At 39.0% G+C, this 16,792-nt stretch overlaps 3 protein-coding genes across 4 annotated transcripts in view; 2 read left to right on the forward strand and 1 right to left on the reverse strand.

The window, feature by feature from the left end:
* Positions 1-1,852, reverse strand: part of syne1a (spectrin repeat containing, nuclear envelope 1a) — a 150,867-nt gene extending 149,015 nt beyond the window's left edge. Inside the window, exon 1 of the mRNA XM_026193859.1 lies at positions 1,804-1,852. The gene's annotated coding sequence lies outside the window, so the exon portion shown is untranslated. The remainder of the gene's footprint in view (positions 1-1,803) is intronic.
* A 315-nt stretch (positions 1,853-2,167) lies between these two features.
* Positions 2,168-6,283, forward strand: myct1a (myc target 1a). Its single transcript, XM_026193871.1, has 2 exons — positions 2,168-2,518; positions 5,065-6,283. The coding sequence occupies exons 1-2, from the start codon at positions 2,464-2,466 to the stop codon at positions 5,607-5,609; spliced, it is 600 nt and encodes a 199-aa protein (XP_026049656.1). The 5' UTR covers positions 2,168-2,463; the 3' UTR covers positions 5,610-6,283.
* A 2,860-nt stretch (positions 6,284-9,143) lies between these two features.
* serac1 (serine active site containing 1) lies at positions 9,144-15,756 on the forward strand. 2 transcript variants are annotated; one of them, XM_026193868.1, is made up of 18 exons: positions 9,144-9,287; positions 9,735-9,917; positions 10,006-10,042; positions 10,135-10,277; positions 11,365-11,454; positions 11,823-11,858; positions 12,045-12,176; positions 12,269-12,390; positions 12,463-12,591; positions 12,737-12,850; positions 13,012-13,174; positions 13,426-13,576; positions 13,675-13,816; positions 13,950-14,050; positions 14,207-14,304; positions 14,423-14,605; positions 14,682-14,825; positions 14,935-15,756. In XM_026193868.1, the coding sequence occupies exons 2-18, from the start codon at positions 9,824-9,826 to the stop codon at positions 15,069-15,071; spliced, it is 2,016 nt and encodes a 671-aa protein (XP_026049653.1). In that variant the 5' UTR covers positions 9,144-9,287; positions 9,735-9,823; the 3' UTR covers positions 15,072-15,756. The 2 variants fall into 2 exon arrangements, with proteins under 2 accessions (XP_026049653.1, XP_026049652.1); XM_026193867.1 differs by having other exon boundaries at positions 9,769-9,917.
* The last annotated feature ends 1,036 nt before the right edge of the window (positions 15,757-16,792 follow it).

A 16,792-nucleotide genomic window follows, 5' to 3' on the forward strand; every position in this document is an offset into this window, starting at 1 on the left:
CATCCAAGAGTAACCCTTTTAAGATCCGTTTTCTTATCTAATCATTGCACAGCCAGAGAGCTGGGAGCAAGACTGCTAGCATGGTAATCTCTTTCATGCATAGTCAGCAGTTTTCTGAAATCTCATTAGAAAGTTTGCTGTATGCATGGCAAAAATCAACATGCTAAGAGAGAAACGCTGTTCTGCAAATCTATTATGGGTCCTGAATTATTGTATCTGAAAAGTTGTTTACCACGAAACATGTTTGAAACATGAGTGAATCTTTCCAGTTATACTGATGTATGTTATGTATTCAACTCAGAAGCCTTTTACATGTTTTTCTGTAGCAAAAAGGACACAATTATTTATGTAATTAATTCATGAAAATTGTGTAAAAATGTACTTGCCTTAAAGGGCTGCCACCCATTATTAATTAAGATGCAGAAAGCATGGCTTTTTTTGAGTGCAATACTGTTGAATAATCATTATGTGGAGGTCTGCAAACAGACTGCATCACACATTCAAAAGTACAGTGCAAATATTAAAGATAAATAACCTCAGCCCTTTTATCATTTGTGTCTGCTAATTAGCTAACAGAGATGTTTTTCTAACTCTTTCCCCCCATTTTGACTGATGTTTAATGTTTACAGATGTTTAATGTTTACAGGGTGGCAGCAGACATGCTCTCTGACTTTCAGATCACATAAAGAGATATGAAGTTACCCTGGAGTATTGCTCCATCTACTGATCAAAGCGGGGACAGAAGAAACACAGAGAGTAGCTCCCTGGTGCATTAATTTCTAACCAATGCAATGTCTTTAAAACAAAACAGTATCACCTGTTTATTTTTATTTTACTAATTTTATACATGCTCCAGAAAAGCACATTGATACAAGCCACAGCTTTGAAGGTTTATAAAATATTAATTTTTAAAAATCTGTAAAATCTGCATTTTTCCTTGCTACCTAAATCTTTGAAGTACTTCTGGATGTGTATTTCTTTACTTTAGACATTAAGACATTAAGGACTGCACAGTTATTTCCCACCACTCCGCCCTGCTACACTTGATAAATGCCATGAACAAAAGCTATAAAAGCTTAAAGAATGTCTCCGCCACATATCAACATATTGGTTTATTGGCCTTCAGCTTCTCTATATCAGAAAACAATGGCCTGACATACTATTTTCAACAGGTCATACAGCCGAGCCAACAATTAAAGGAAGTTCAAGCTTTGGTTGGGATAGTCTCTCTCCCTTACTCTCTCTTTGCCAGTAAGAAGGTTAAAGCTCTCTTAACACAATAAACTCTCAGAGATTTTTGAGTAAAATGCTCATAATTGTGTATTTTAAAAACAAAAACAAAAAACCATTGACTCAGTGAATGTTTAGAGAAAGCTGAGATCAGGGGTCAACTCGGAGAAGTAAAATAAAAAGCTGCTGTTGGAGCAAAGGGGCCGGTCTACCTCAGAGGCATACCAATGTGACTACTGGCATCGTTCTTCCTGACTGAATTGATGAATTTGCAGCAGATTTGACTGCTATTCTTTTTCCTTAGTTTAGCGTGGGATCAAAAACACAGCGATTCATTTCAGTGCATTATATCCTGATTTGTTGAGAGAAGGCGGTAAAAAAGAACTTGAAATAAAAATGTTGGTGTATCAAAAGAGCAGCTGAGCAGCTCTTCTTTCTTATCAAATTACATTTTTTTAATGAATCTCTCAAATTCAGGCAACTTTGGTTTTGATAGAGAGAGAGGCACCGAAGAAACACTGAGTTTACCAATACAAATGCTGCAGTTAAAGACACGTGCAAAATTACAATCACCATTTTCAGTTGGAGATTTGCCTTTCAATGCCCCTTACAGCCCCAGAAATGTAACTTCTGGTGCAAGGTGGTGGCTTGTCGCCTGGGGTCTCTGTGACGGAAGAAGAAAAAGAAGAGATTGAAATATTTATCATTTCTGAAAGGAAGAAAAATATTTGTGATTGTAATAGACTCTCATATGGTAACAGCTGAAGGACTAACTCCTGCGGTGGTGATCCTTCTTCTACTTTAATCAACCTGAAGGAAATGATGAGAGAGGAAGTGATTACAGAAACACCCCGTCTCTATACCTCCAGGATCTCTGTCCTGAGTAGATAAGCCCCTCCTGTTGCTAATTTCCAGCAGAAAAGCAGGAAATGTGACAGTGTAGTTTTCCGCTTCCATAAACAAGCTGACTGTCAGAGTTAGCTGCCAGCCCTGCGAGCGTCTGGGCTGAGTCTCCTTTTGAGGAAGTCGGACGTTACTGACAGGGAAAGTGAGCAAAGGAGAAGAGGGAGAAAGTAGGGGGAACAGGAAAAGAGACGGGACAGAAAGACAGGAAAACCCATCATAAAAAAGGACAGGAAAGAATTGACAGGAGAGAAGGGAGAAGACGAGGAACAGACAGACTGAACTGAGCTTCAGTCTCTCTTCCTCTCCTTTGACAAAGCAGATTAAGTCATGGCTGCGAACAACACAAATTTCCTTCTGGAAATGCTTCAGCCTGCCGACGTTGGTGAGTTTTCTGAGTTTTCTGAGTTTTCTTTCTCTTTTAGCTGGTGTGTTTCATGTGGTTGCTCTGATTGGTGCCTTCAGGAATTCAAGCTTGAATCGCCTCCTAGAATAGATGTAATATGCGGGCCTGGTGCCTTTTTGAACCAAGCTTTATCATCCAAATTTGAATATTCAAAGAAACCTTTTCAGACTTCTAAGAATGCTCGATCTGTTTGGTGCTCATCTAAGGAGCGTGGAAAGAAAAGCGACTGGACTTCTTTAAGTTTCTTGAGGACGTTTCACCTTTCATTCGAGAATCTTCTTCTGTTCTAAAACCAAATGGTGGAGAGTCCCAGGTATTTAAGCCCTAGTGGGAGTTTTCCCTTAAGAGGGTACTTGACCCACTATTGATCAGGTGCCTCATCAAATGAACAAAGGTGTAGGTCATTATCTGAGTTTTAAGGTGAAACCTCACCCTATCATGTGACCTACTGAATCAATGTTAATGTCAATCCAGTCACTTTTCTTTCTAAGCTCCTTAGATTACCATAACCTGGATGACTGAGAACCTACACAGACATACTTGCTGCTGATGTTTTCTTTTTTTCAGTTTTCCCTAATGGTATTTCCAGATGACTTTTTACTAGCGTCTGCCCTCCATTTTCCAAAATTAGAGAAAAAAAAACTTGTGGAAATGTGGTCTAGTAACAAAGCAGGTTCAAACTTTTTGAACATTTTATTGAGGGGAACCCGATTTCTTTTCCTGGCATAAGTCCAGTGGTATTTGTCTCATCTGCTACATTCTCTTCCTTCTCTCAAGCATGCTCAGTTGGCTTTATCCAAGGCAAAGTAGCACAGAGCAAGAATATGTCAACAGCTTTTCATTTTTTGTCTGTGTGTGCGTGTGTGGAAATGAAACTCAGTTGGTTTGTTTTCTCCAAGACGCTCAATCTGTTAAACACAGGCAGAGGAAAGCCTATTATTATTTTGTCAAGGGCCACCATATTTCAAGACACGTCTGGCAATTCTCAGTTTCTTCCTAGCACACATTAAATCCCTTGCATTCACAGTGGATTATTAAAAAAAAGACCATAAAGGATATTTAGATGCACTGCATGTGCATAAGAGCAGTGAGGATGTATAACTTCACCAAAGCTGAAAAACCCTCCAACCTGTGCATTAATTGACTGTGTGGATCCAGAAGGATATTTAGATCCAAATTAATTTCTGATGTTGTATTGAGAGCATCAAAAAATGTATCTAAATGTATCTTTTTGTCAATTTTATATGCATTTGTAGAAATATTAACTGGTTGTTCCACACTTGCCACACAGAACTGCAAGCAAGTATTTGTGATACCTGGTAATCAGTCTTTCACATCACTGTGGTAGAATTTTGGCAAACTCTTCTTTGCAGAATTGTTTTAATTCAGCCACAGTGGAGGATTTTCCAGCATCAATGGCCTTTTTAAGGTCATGTCAAAAAAGACTCAATGGGATTTAAGTCAAGACTTTGACCAGGCCACTCCAAAGCCTACATTTTTGTTTTTGTCTATTCAGAGGTGGGCCTGCTGATGTGTTTTAGATCACTGTTCTGCTGCATAGCCCAAGTGTACTTGAGCTTTAGGGCATGAACTGATGGCCAGACATTCTCCTTTAGAATTTTATTTTACTGTTGGTGTGGTGATCTTTTTATGAAATGATGTGTTAGTTGTATGCCAGATGTAAAGGTACTCAAGCCTTCAAGAAATCTTGGGGATCACCAAGATGTTTTTTGGCAGTGCAAGACAAGCCTTTGTGTTCTTTTTGGTCACCAGTGGTTTTCTTATTGGAACTCTCTCTTGGATGCCATTTTTGCCAAGTCATGAATTCTAAGTGTAACTGAGACATGTGAACCCTGCAGCTCTTTAGATTTTGTCCTGGTTATTTTCTGACCTCCTTCCATAAGTTATGTATGTGCGCTTGGACTAATTTCGGTAGGCCGGACACTCATAGGAAGGTTCACCGCTGTTCCAAGTTCAGATTCCCAGCCTTAAAGCTTTAGAAATGGCTTTATAACCCTTTCCAGACTGATAGATATCAATGACTTTGATTCTCAGCTGTTTCTTTAGATCTTGGCACGATGTGCTGTCTTCTGAAATCTTTTAGCCTGCTTCACTTTGTCAGGCAGGTTCTATTTAAGTAATTCTTTGATACAACAGGTCTGGCAGTAATCAAACCTAAGAGTGGCTTGTGAAACTGAAGTGAACTTCTGAAAAAATTTGGCTAATCACAGTTCATTCATGATTTCACACAGGGAATCATGAATTAACTGATTAATAACAAAATGATGGTTTAATAAATTAAACCATAATTTAAAACTGCATTTTATACTTACTCAGGTTATCTTTGTCTAATATTACAATTTCATTTAATGATTTAAAGCATATAAACAAAGAAGAAAGCAGGAAAGGGAGCAAACACTTTTTCACAGACTTGTAATGGGAATATTTGCGATATAAAAAAGATACTACAGCACAGATCATTTTATAATGATCCTTTTTTAAATGGTATGCTTCTCTCTTCACAGACCACCTGATTATAGCTTTCTGTGCTTCTGTGGCAGTGGGCCTTCTCTTGGGCGCCCTAGTTTATGTGATGCTTACTTGGTTTTCCCGACACAAAGCAGGCTCTGCCAGCATCACCCGCCGCCCGCATCGCCGCTCGCACACTTCTTCCCGCCATCGTCCAGGCTTTAACCGCAGCAGCAGCTATGACCGGCGAAGCAACAACAGCTTAGTGACAGCTGCTTTCACCTTTCACCGCCAGACTTCCTCTCAAGATCACTTTGACGCAATGGCGCATAAATCCAGCTTCAGGGGCTCCACCTTCCACCCGCTCCTCCAGTGCAGCCAAATTGCAAGAGAGGCAGAGGAGGGGAGCCAAACCACACTGCCACGTACACCACCTCTGACTACATCAACTGGATCAGCTCAAAGCGTAGCCCAGCCAGCTGCCACCCCACCAAGACCAGAGTCATTTTGGGGGAACAGTGTCAGAGGTCTTCATGCTACGCAGACCCCACCTCCAGCTTATGAGAGCATAATCAGAGCTTATCAGGAAACCCGAACCTAAGAGGAGTGAAAGCAGCACTGGCTGATACTAATTGGGAGACGAATGGATTTCCAAACTGGACTAAATCTATAATGATTTTTATGATCAGGTGGAGCTGGAGTGGAGAAAACAAAGAGGCCAAGCTCAGCTAAGTGCCCTGCTTAACACAATAACTTCCTGAAATTACATAATTTTTAGCAAATCTGCTATATATTTATAAACATATTTGCCTTTCATCATTAGATACTTTTATACAAAAAAAGAAATTGTAAAAAGTTATTTGAATGGTGTTGCATCCTGTCAATGGTGATTATTTATAATGTAAGGCAAGACATATGCTTTCTCCGTGCAGGTCGTATAATAACTATGCAAGAAAAGATGTAATGATTGTACACGTGAAGCTTAAAAGATAAATAAAAAGTGTGTGTAAGCCTGTAGTTAATAAAGTGCATTAGACTATTTGATGTTTTATCAAATTCATGATGAAAACTTGGTTAAATGGACCTGATGTTTTTTATTTTCTGAATCACATATTCAAGATGATTTTGTTTATGTGTTTGCATGAACAGCACTTGCGAATGTGACATGTGAGAAAATGTGGGCATTAGGTATAAGAATTTTTGTTCTGTATGTTTTGAATGTATTTTACTGGACTCTGCTCTTAAGTTAATGCAATAAAGCAAGACTCAAAAAGGCTTTTCAGTGCAGACATTTTGGTCTGCAACAGGTCTGGAGGGACTCGGCAGGACAACCATTTCTTCACATAAGCTGACACAAAATATATAAAAAAAAGTGAATAATTCTTCCAATAAGGCCTCTGGGTATAAAGAAAGGATACTGAGCAATCTCAAAATGTAATGGGTTCTGTCCTTTACCACTCCACCTATAGCTACTTTCAGCTGCTCCCTTGGTACAAGCACAAATGGGCTTTTAATCGCCAGCTAAAACTGAACCAGTGACCTTTTGCATGGCAAGCAAATGTCTGAACCATTGTACTATGAACTGCTACTATGTTGATTTTCATGAAACCTCTCCAGCACACTTCGTAAAAGTCAAGGTAGTCACCTTACAATGCAGTTCAACCTAGCACTCACTCAAATATGAGCTACCAACAGTTCAAGACTATAGTGTTGTTCCACAGTAATGCACTCTAGAGCAAAAAAAAAGCCAGAATACAATAATAGTAATAGCTGTGTTAGACTGCTATATTTACAGTGCAGCTGTGCTGTCATTTTTATTACTGTCCTAACTGTTGTTTCCTGAAGAAGGAACTTGTGTACAACAGTAAAGTTTGAAAGGTGAAGGACACAATCCCTACAGAGCTCTTAAACTTTACAGGACCAAACGATGAGCAGCACTCGTAATGGCAAAACACATAATCGCTAAGGTATTTACAGCTGACTAAAGCCAGACAGAAAAATAATAATAAAAGCTAACCTAAAACTTAAAATTTTTAAACAATGCAAACTAAAAACTAAACCGAAACAAACAAACCTACTATGGAAACTAAATTAATTAGTTTACCACATTTAATACACACAAAAAAGAACTATACAACCAAATCTAAAAACATGACTCCAAAATGCCAAACTCTTAGCACAATTTTACTGGTCTCACTCAAATATCATTATAAATCCAAGATTTGCACATTTCTGACACACAAATCCATTATTCAACACGCTTTTTTCACCTACAAAACACTGGCCTTCAAAAGGCAACACAATCATTACCAGTTCCTCTCACTCGTCATGCACCTCCTCAAACTCAACTAGAAGAACAATTCAGTCATGTGTCAGAGTATAAAAGAGGCCTCAAGTGTAGAAGAGGAAGACTAGCAGGCAGCGGAGGCCATCGTGGACGAGGAGGAAGAGGAAGGCTCAGCCATGCCAATATTTCCAGTGAAATGTGTGCAGCTGCTCAGTGGGACATTTTGTATTATAGTAACCAATAAATACTTCTTTTGTTACCTTTTTGTATCTCTGCACTGATTTTCTTGGCAATGTTTCTCACTGTACTAACATTACATGGTGGAATTACTGAGTTTTGCCATATACTACATGAAACAGGTAACACTGGTGTTGAGATATATGTAGAACTGTAAATGCTATATTTGGACAAAACTCCCTACACTTCACCAGAACAAGAAAAAATAAACTTACTCTTACACATTTGCATGGATTTAAATATGTAGCTTCATGGCCAAAAATACACAAATAATTTTTATAGTAGTTTCCTGAATTTCTGAATTTGGTTTTTGATGTTCTGTAGGAATGTAAAGGTATGTGCGTGTTGTTTTGGTTAAAGAAATCAGTTTTGAGAAGAAAGAACAATGTTTTGAGTTGTGTTTAAGTTTTTAAAAGTTTTATGATATGTTAAAAATGCAAATAAAATGTAAAAAACATGTAATAACAAATATGTTACTGCATGTAAAAAATACACTTCTGTTTAGATAGATATATTTTGCTCTTTTTGTCAGACCTTCCCACAGATGTCCTCCTATATATATTTTTGTCTTGTACTTATGGAAAAGAGTTGTAGAAAAGACATTACTGGTTTTAGTTCTAATAACATTTTGTCAAATTTTCACTTTAAATAAATCTGGTACATATTTGACTGAGAAAGAGAAAGGAGGTCAAACTCATTTTAAACTGTGAGCCAGATACAGCACACTTTGATCTTAAGTGGGCCAGACCAATGAAACTCTTCTTTCTGTCCGTTCATAATGGGTTATTCGATTATTGAATATTATCTTAATATTTGACAAAGAAGCACAATTTCAACAGAACATCTCAGTTTTTTTCTACATAATAAAGATTCATCCACTGCTGTAGTGAATGAAAGAAATCTATATGTATGAGAATTAAATTGTAAGAAATAAACGTGTAAAATTACAGAAAAGGTTCTGGTAGCTATATCTTTGTCAATCCTGTGATTACAAAACACAAAGTTTTTGTTTATTCACAGAACACGTCCTTTATTTGTATCCATTGTTAAAAAAAAAACCATTAATTTCTGTAGTGAAGAAAAGGAACTTTTCTGATATATTTTTTTTTATTATCTGTTACCTAATTACTTAGGTGTGGCCACATAGGAGGTATTTAGCAGTAAAGATAAATCTGTGATACAAAATTATATTAAAAGTCAAACTAAAACAGACTCTCTTCGCATTTCCTAAAGCTGTCCAGTGAGGCCCGATTGGAGTGTTCATCAGCTTATTTCTGGCCCCTGTGCCTTATATTTGACACCCCTCCTCTAACCCATCTATTCTTATCAGTTTGCTGATATTGCCAAATTTCACATCCATAAATTGCAGTTCTCCAATAAGAAGCCACACTTCCCTATTTTCATGAATGGAAATTAAACTTTATGTGACCACAATTTATCCTTCCCGCAACAAGAAGGCTATAAACATTTTTGATTTTATAATATCGCATTGTAACAGTATTACCGTCTTTATTTGATGCCTCTCTTACTCTCGCCCCTCCTCTTTCCCCCCGTGACATATTTACTTTTTACACTGTCGTTTTTGCGTAATCTTGCAGTTCACACACCGAACCTCTAAAGCGGTCAATAAAAAAAACTGTTGCAGTGGATGACGTATTATTTGTGGGACAAATTTATGTTGTGTTTATTTACACCGGCTGCAGTCTTGGAGGACGTTATCGTAGTTCTTTTAAAACGTGTCCATCGATAAATACGGTAAACTCGCTTATCAGAAATGGACATTAATCCACTACATGTCCACCGGGTTACTCCATTAGCCGTTTGGGTGCCTTGCACAGAGCTAGAACAATCATAGCCAAATGCTAACTAATCTCCACCAAGTTAGTGGCAGCTAAGGCTTCATTTAGCTTCACCCGGATTACGTTTGGGTGTTCATGCCAGCTTTGGCTTTATGGCGGAGACTTACCGGTGTTTATGTTATTTACTCAAGTAATTTTAGCCCAGCTGTCAGTTACACCCATCTGTGTGGCTAGCTAACGTTTAGCTAATGGTCTTTGATTATATTAATGCTTTAGATTAGTTCACCATTAGCACTGTCACGAGTTAAATGTTAGCACTGCTAAGTGTTTAAACTGACATGATAACATTAAATGTAATTATCGGGTCGTTTTTGCGTTGACATACCGTTATGTGCCTTATCAGACACTGTCCTCACGTCTGTGACTTGGTCAGATAGGTTGGACAGCATTCTGGTTAACACACGCACATCTGGGAGGGCACACAGGGGAAGGATGTCCGCAGCCGCTCTGCGCTGGATCCGTTGTCGGAGGCTGAGCACAGCTGGGCCGCCTAGTGTGAAGAAAGTGCTTCAGTGGAAAGATTTAAGTAAGTTATTAGACAAATCAGCAATCTTGTACAATAAATTTCAATAAACACGTTGAAAATAAAGATCTTCCTCTTCGCTGGCATTTAGGGAAAGTTGCTAAAGTAACTGGCGCAGTTGTCTTGGGGTAAGCTACATTATTAAAAGAATGATTTATGCAGCGTGTGAGAGAAGAATGATCTCTGTCCCATAGCTTATTAAACATGCTCCTTTCTGCAGGGGCTGTCTTTTTATTACTTATGAGGTGATAGCCTTGGATAAGGCTGTGACCATTGACACTAGTGCAATTCTTCAGGAGAAGAACAAGTCGTACATCTATCTGAGGGCCACTCCTTCAGATGAAAAAGACAACCTAACTGGAGGTAATTAATGCTATCCTAAACAACCTCATGGGTAACATGACACATTATATATCTTTTGTTGCTGGACTCAGTCACAACTTTTCACCAAACCCTGGCTGGTGTTTGTAGGACAATCCCAGAATAAACAGTACATTTATAAATGCATCACGGAGTCTCATATTTGATGTTTTTGCCTGTTGTACGACTGTGTTTGTAGTTCTACATTTTCTCACTGCATCAAAATATTCACATTCTGTTTCTACATACCTCCATCTAGTGTCGGACGTATTTTGGGACGAATTACACGTTTTGTTGTGAAAATACACAAGGTCAAATGTAGCATCTCCCATTTGGCATTGCAGTATTTCTTCTTGTACTAAATCTGTCATTTTAACCTCTTTTGCTGTATAAATTATTTATATATTTCCACTAGCCTATAAATGTAGTAAGACCTGTTTAGATTTTTAATTTAAATTTACTGGGTTTTGGACATGTTCCTTCTTCCCTACTGTGGGAGGGCATTATCTGACAAATATGCTGAGTGGCCCCATTTTGTTCTTGTATGAGAAAGTGTTGTTGAGTTTTTTATGTTCAGTGGGGCAGTGACATCTGCCTTCATTCTTCCTGTCTTCCCTTTCCTGCCAGGACTTTGGGCCATTTGGTGTTGGGTGATTTTACTTCCTCGACCTTTTTAGTGGAAGCTTTCACAATCAACTTATAAACTCAAATATAAGCGGCTTGACTATGCCGAAACATATGATCATGATCATTTTAAGCAGTAATCACTCATAATGCGCTACTTCACTTTTAACTTAAAATAAATACATGTGAACTTAACACACAACAGTATAGCAGGGAATGTGTTTAGGCTTTCGGGGAGGTGCAAATGCTATAAGGATGAGATGGATTTATAGTGAAAGATAAAAAACAGAATCTTTATTATAAAAATGGAAATATAAATTAATCTGACTCAAATTTGATTAATTAGCCACCTCTACAGGGAAGCATTTCTAAATGGTTTATGTTGTCTTTATAATGTTATAGAAATGCAGTTCTAAATTTTGTCAAGAGAGTAGTGGCTAGTTGTTTTTTTCTGCATCTCTTCCAGGACTTACACACAAAGCAAGGAGGGAACTTCATAAAGCAGCAAGACGGTTTGTGGAAATATCCTCGAGGCTTTTACTGCAATCACTCGATGGTAAGAAACTAACAAACACCAATTCACCAATAACATAGACAGATACACGATAATGCCCCTAATATTTTTTGAACTGAAAAGTATTATTGCCAATAGCAGGGCAAGTGTTTATGCTCAGAAAACTGTAGTCATTTAGTCAATTTTATGTGACATATGTGCACAGAGACCAAAGGAAACACCTGCCTTTGCACATGCACATCCTGTTTTGAATGCCACATAGCTTTTACAGTGGTGTGGATCTTGTAAAAGTGAGTGGAATAAACAAGTCTGAGATTTTTTTGTTTTGTTTTTAGCCACCTGTAGTTTTAAATCCGCAGACAAAAAGTTACATTCACTTTTGTTTACTTTAACCTTTTACAAATTAATAGCTGCCAAATTGATGACACAAGTTTCACTCCTGCAAGGTTTGTACTGTAGCTCATTAGCTCTTGTAGTAATCTAAAAGGTGGTGCAGTAGACACTAGTAGTTAACCTTTTAGTTGTAGTTAGAATTGCTAAAAGGTCCAGTTAGAGGAATTAGTAGAACACGTCTCCACTTTTATTTTGTAAATGTTCAGACGGTCAGTTTGTTCCGTAATTTTGTGTCTTAGAGCACTTCAGTCATGTGGATGCTGACCCACATGAGGTGGCATTGTGGGTCCTGCTGAAGAAGACACAGTCAGCTAACAAAGCCATCAGACTAGAGGCTGTTCAGGAGCTTGCAGACAATCACCACTGGCATGGTAAAGGACCCTAAAAGTTTCCTGTCACGTTAATTTGATACACAACAGAGACCTGCTCTGGTCTTAGATCACACCTGTTTTGAATAATCCAGATTACCAGTACCAGACGGCAGCCCAGGTTATAGACCATCGGACAGCAGTGGGCTTGGCCCGGATGCCTCAGGTAGACCTGAGGTTTTTCCGTCACCCACCTGCACTGCCTGATTTGGAGGAGGTACTCAAATCTACTTTTTAGGATAGTTACCATTTGAATGCCTACCTCACAGATGTGCTGTGATCTTCTCAGGGTTTGTCAGCGGAGGACGGACTGAGGCAGCTTTTGGCATCTCTGCCTCAAACTGAGGTGGACAAATGTGTTCGGTACTTTACCTCACTGGCCCTGAGAGAGAGCACTCAGTCCTTGGCAGCACAAAGGGTAACAATCACAGATGTACACATACATGTACAGTCATTAGGAAGGCCAGGTCTAAAACTAAAAACAGTCACTGGGATGTGATAAAGAAAAAAAGAAGAAGCTAGTTTCTATATCCTGTCATTAACACGTGCGCTTCATTGTTCAGGGTGGTCTGTGGAGTTTTGGTGGCAATGGGCTGCCTTATGCCCAGAGCCTTACCTCTGTTCCTTCTGAGAAGGTGGAGTCCTTCTGTCTGCAGGCACTGGTACAGCACTCAAAGGTAATCATCATCATTGTGCATCCAAAGGTGATTTAGTCTGGAGTCGGTGGCTTGATTATTTACTTACTACTCATTGTGGTCATTGTAGCAGTGTATTAAGGTCAATTCTATGCGCCCGCTGTCTGGATGTTGCCTTGTGGTTAATACTTTGTGATCTGCAGGTAAGGAGCCACTGTGACCACATAGTTGCCAACGGAGGTCTACAGCTTCTCCAGAGGGTTTATCAGCTAAGAACAGACTCTATGAAGATTCAGAGGAACATTGTTCGCATCATCGGAAACCTGGCTCTCAATGAAGGTGCCCATCAGGCCATAGCCCAGTCCGGTAAGTCTGTAACTAATCTGAATAAACTGGAGACAGCTCTGATTATGTGTAATCCTGACTGGGTGCGCTAAAGATGTTATGAAAGTAAGGTCTAAAATATATGTTGTGCTTGTTTCAATTAGAGATTCGATTTTCACCATCACAAAAAATGTGTTTACTTTTATAGTTATCCACCCCAACTTATAAATGTTATTGTACTCCTCACACTTTCCTGTTTTTTTCCCCCTACTTTACCCATAAAACACTTGCAGGCTGGGTGTCTGTCCTGGCTGAGATGATGCAGTGCCCTCACATCATGCAGGCGTCTCACGCAGCTCGCGCTCTTGCAAACCTGGATAGGGAGACAGTAAAAGAGAAATACCCAGATGGCGTCTATATCCTGCACCCACAAACACGTAGCAAGTAGGAAAACAAATTCAGTTATTACATAATGCATTAACGTCATATTATTTTATTGTTATAACCCAACCGTCATCTTTGACAATGTTTTCAATTTCCAGTCAGCCAATCAAAGCAGACGTGCTGTTCATCCACGGGATTCTAGGGGCAGCTTTTAAGACGTGGAGGCAGAAGGACCGCAATGCATTAGAGGAAGAGGAGGCAGCCAAACGCGAAGATGACTATACAGAGTGCTGGCCAAAGGTAACAAAGGCACCTAATTCCTCTCATTACATTAATGGATTGTTTCAGTGTTTTCCAGTGTTTCTGAGGTCTCACACAGCTTAAGATTTATCTCAGTGTTCTTCCGTGTTGTTTTATCACTGTTTATTGTCAGTCATGGTTGGCTGCTGACTGTCCAAATCTTAGAGTGCTGTCGGTGGAGTATGACAGTCATCTAAGTGACTGGATGGCCCAGTGTCCTGCTGAGAATCAGAGGTAAAAAAAACAACAACTATAAGTCTGTAGTTTCTTTATAGGTCTACATGTGATTAAGGTGCTATTCTTGGTAAAATAGAATATTTTTGCAAAGTCGGGTACCCTTGGATTAATTACTCCAACAGATTAAAAAGGGTTGACTATCTGTCTCTCCAGGATGTCTCTAGCCTACAGAAGTCAGGAGCTGCTAAAGAAGTTAAAGCTGGCGGGAGTTGGAGAAAGGCCTGTGGTCTGGGTAGCCCACAGTATGGGAGGTATTTCTCCCACATCTTTCCTTCCACAAGCATGTCGGACTTTTATGCAGATCCCTTGAATCCAATTTGAAAAACAAAAATTACTAATCTATCCTCTTGCATTTGGTTTCTCTTGCAGGACTGCTTGTAAAGAAAATGCTGCTGGATGCCTTACAGGACCCAGACATGCATGGGTTATTACAGAACACCAAAGGGATTATGTTTTATAGTGTTCCTCACTACGGCACCTTCATGGCAGAGTACTCTGTCAATGTTAGATATCTTCTCTTCCCCTCCATAGAAGTCAGAGAACTCTGTAAAGGTCAGTGAATATGATGAATTCTGCGGTCTATGGAACTCTTTCAGCATCTAATGTGAATTGATGTGTGTGTTTTAAGATTCACCAGCTCTGCGCAGCCTGAATGACAACTTCTTGAACCTGGCCAAAGAAAAGGATTTCAAGGTGCTGAGCTTTGCAGAGACTCTACCGACAAACATTGGACCCATGATCAAGATACTTGTGGTACCAACGCAGTCAGCAAGTATGTAACTCCAAATACTGTAATGTCTGAAATGTACAGCTTAAATATTAAAACAACAACAACACATAGTTGAAGCAGTGTCTTGCGTCTCATCGTGTTGTGGTTTCAGATCTCGGGATTGGTGAGCTCATTGAAGTGGACGTAGATCACCTAAACATCTGCAAACCAGAGAGGAAGGACTCGTTTCTATACAAACGCAGCCTCCAGTTCATCCTGGACGCTCTGCAGAGCTACATCGCCCACTGACAGAAATCTATGAAAACAATGACACTGAGACCACCTGCTGTATACTTGAAATGTATACTACACTCCAAACCAAACAGAGAAATAACTGCACATTCACATAAAGCACCACAAATGCGATTGCAGTATAGCTAATTTGTGGAAACCTGTCAGTTGTGATAACGATAGCAGGGTGCGTTTTTTGTTGTTGGGGTTTTTTAAGTCATCCACTGAGATAGGTCTCTTAATGCTACATCAGCTAAGTTATAAAGAAAATAACTTATGTTTACAAGTAAATTAAGCACATTGAAATTTTATCTAGATTTCCTTTTATTTTAGATTTATTACCAGCTAATCATGGGATACACAATGCTCATTATCTACTGTATTTACTTAAAAATGCACTGACATTTTGTTGCTACTCATGCAACTCGACTTTTGACCAGAGCAAAGGTTTAAGACTTTATTTTTATATGTATTTGTTTTACTCTAACTATAGTGTGATTATCATCTTATGTGCCAAAACATACTCTTTCCCAAGCCTTACCTCAAGTGGACCTGAGTTCATACATTTAGTTCAGATTGCACATGCAGTTGTATGGGACCGATCAAGCAAATTAATTTTAATACATGTGTTTGCAGCCCCCACTGCCACTAGCAGTCCTAAATGCTGGCAATGAAATGAATAAATGTGTAACGTTTGAGGGTTTATGAGTCTATGCATTTCTATATACAAAGTACAAAATACAACAAAGTACTTGAAACATTCCTCTGGGATTTTGGCCCATATTGACATGATACCATCACACAGGTGCTGCAGATTTGTCAGCTGAATATCCATGATAGGAATATACCACATCCCAAAGGTGCTCAAGAGGATTAACATCTGGTCACTGGAGGTCATTTGAGTTCAGTGAACTCATTGCCACCTACAAGAAACCAGTATGACATGATATGAGCTTTGTGACATGATGTCTTATCCTGCTGGAAGTGGCCATCACAAGATGGGTACACTGTTATCATAAAAGGATGGACATGGTCCAGAACAATAAATGGGTTGAACTAAGGGGCCTAAATTGTGCCAGGAAAACATTTCCTACACCATTAAACCAGCCTCGGAAACCTTAGTTTCCTATTCTTACCTTATTCTTCTGCTGCTGTAGCCCATCTGCTTCAAGGTTCAAAGTTTTGTTCAGTCATAGATGCTCTTCTGCATACATTGAATATAAAAAAGTGATTATCTGAGTTACTGTTGTCTTCCTGTCAGCTCAAAACAGTCTGACCATTCTCCTCTGAGGCATTTTTACCCAGAGAACTCCTGCTCACTGGATATTTTCTCTCTTTTTGGATCAGTCTCTATAAATCCTAGAGATGGTTGTAGCTCAAGTGACCAGCAATTTCTGAAGTACTCGACAATCAGCCCACATTCAAAGTCACCTAAATCACCTTTCTTCTCCATTCTGATGCTCAGTTTAAACCTCAGCAGGTCATCTTGGTTGTCATGTCTACATGCTTAAGTGCACTAAAATACTTCCACGTGACTGGCTGATTGGATATTTGCCTTAAGGAGCAGCAGAGCAGTTGTACCTTATAAGTGGTTCTGAGTGTTTGTATATATATATATATATATATATATATGTATGTATGTATGTATGTATGTATCAAGTTGTCATAGTTTTCCTGTTAGTGACAGAAGGAGGGAAATGGCACAGTACTGTATTTTATACTGGATCTTAACTTACATT

This window comes from Astatotilapia calliptera, chromosome 15 (genome assembly GCF_900246225.1).
Source record: "Astatotilapia calliptera chromosome 15, fAstCal1.2, whole genome shotgun sequence".
NCBI classification, from domain to species: domain Eukaryota; kingdom Metazoa; phylum Chordata; class Actinopteri; order Cichliformes; family Cichlidae; genus Astatotilapia; species Astatotilapia calliptera.

What these genes read in the sequence shown, in the direction of transcription:
- myct1a (XM_026193871.1), top strand. Translation starts at nt 2,464, where the DNA reads ATGGCTGCGAACAACACAAATTTCCTTCTGGAAATGCTTCAGCCTGCC. An exon ending in GCTTCAGCCTGCCGACGTTG is followed by an intron (nt 2,519 to 5,064) that starts GTGAGTTTTCTG and finishes CTCTCTTCACAG; the next exon opens with ACCACCTGATTATAGCTTTC.
- serac1 (XM_026193868.1), top strand. Translation starts at nt 9,824, where the DNA reads ATGTCCGCAGCCGCTCTGCGCTGGATCCGTTGTCGGAGGCTGAGCACA. An exon ending in AGACAATCACCACTGGCATG is followed by an intron (nt 12,177 to 12,268) that starts GTAAAGGACCCT and finishes TGAATAATCCAG; the next exon opens with ATTACCAGTACCAGACGGCA. An exon ending in TCAGGCCATAGCCCAGTCCG is followed by an intron (nt 13,175 to 13,425) that starts GTAAGTCTGTAA and finishes AAACACTTGCAG; the next exon opens with GCTGGGTGTCTGTCCTGGCT.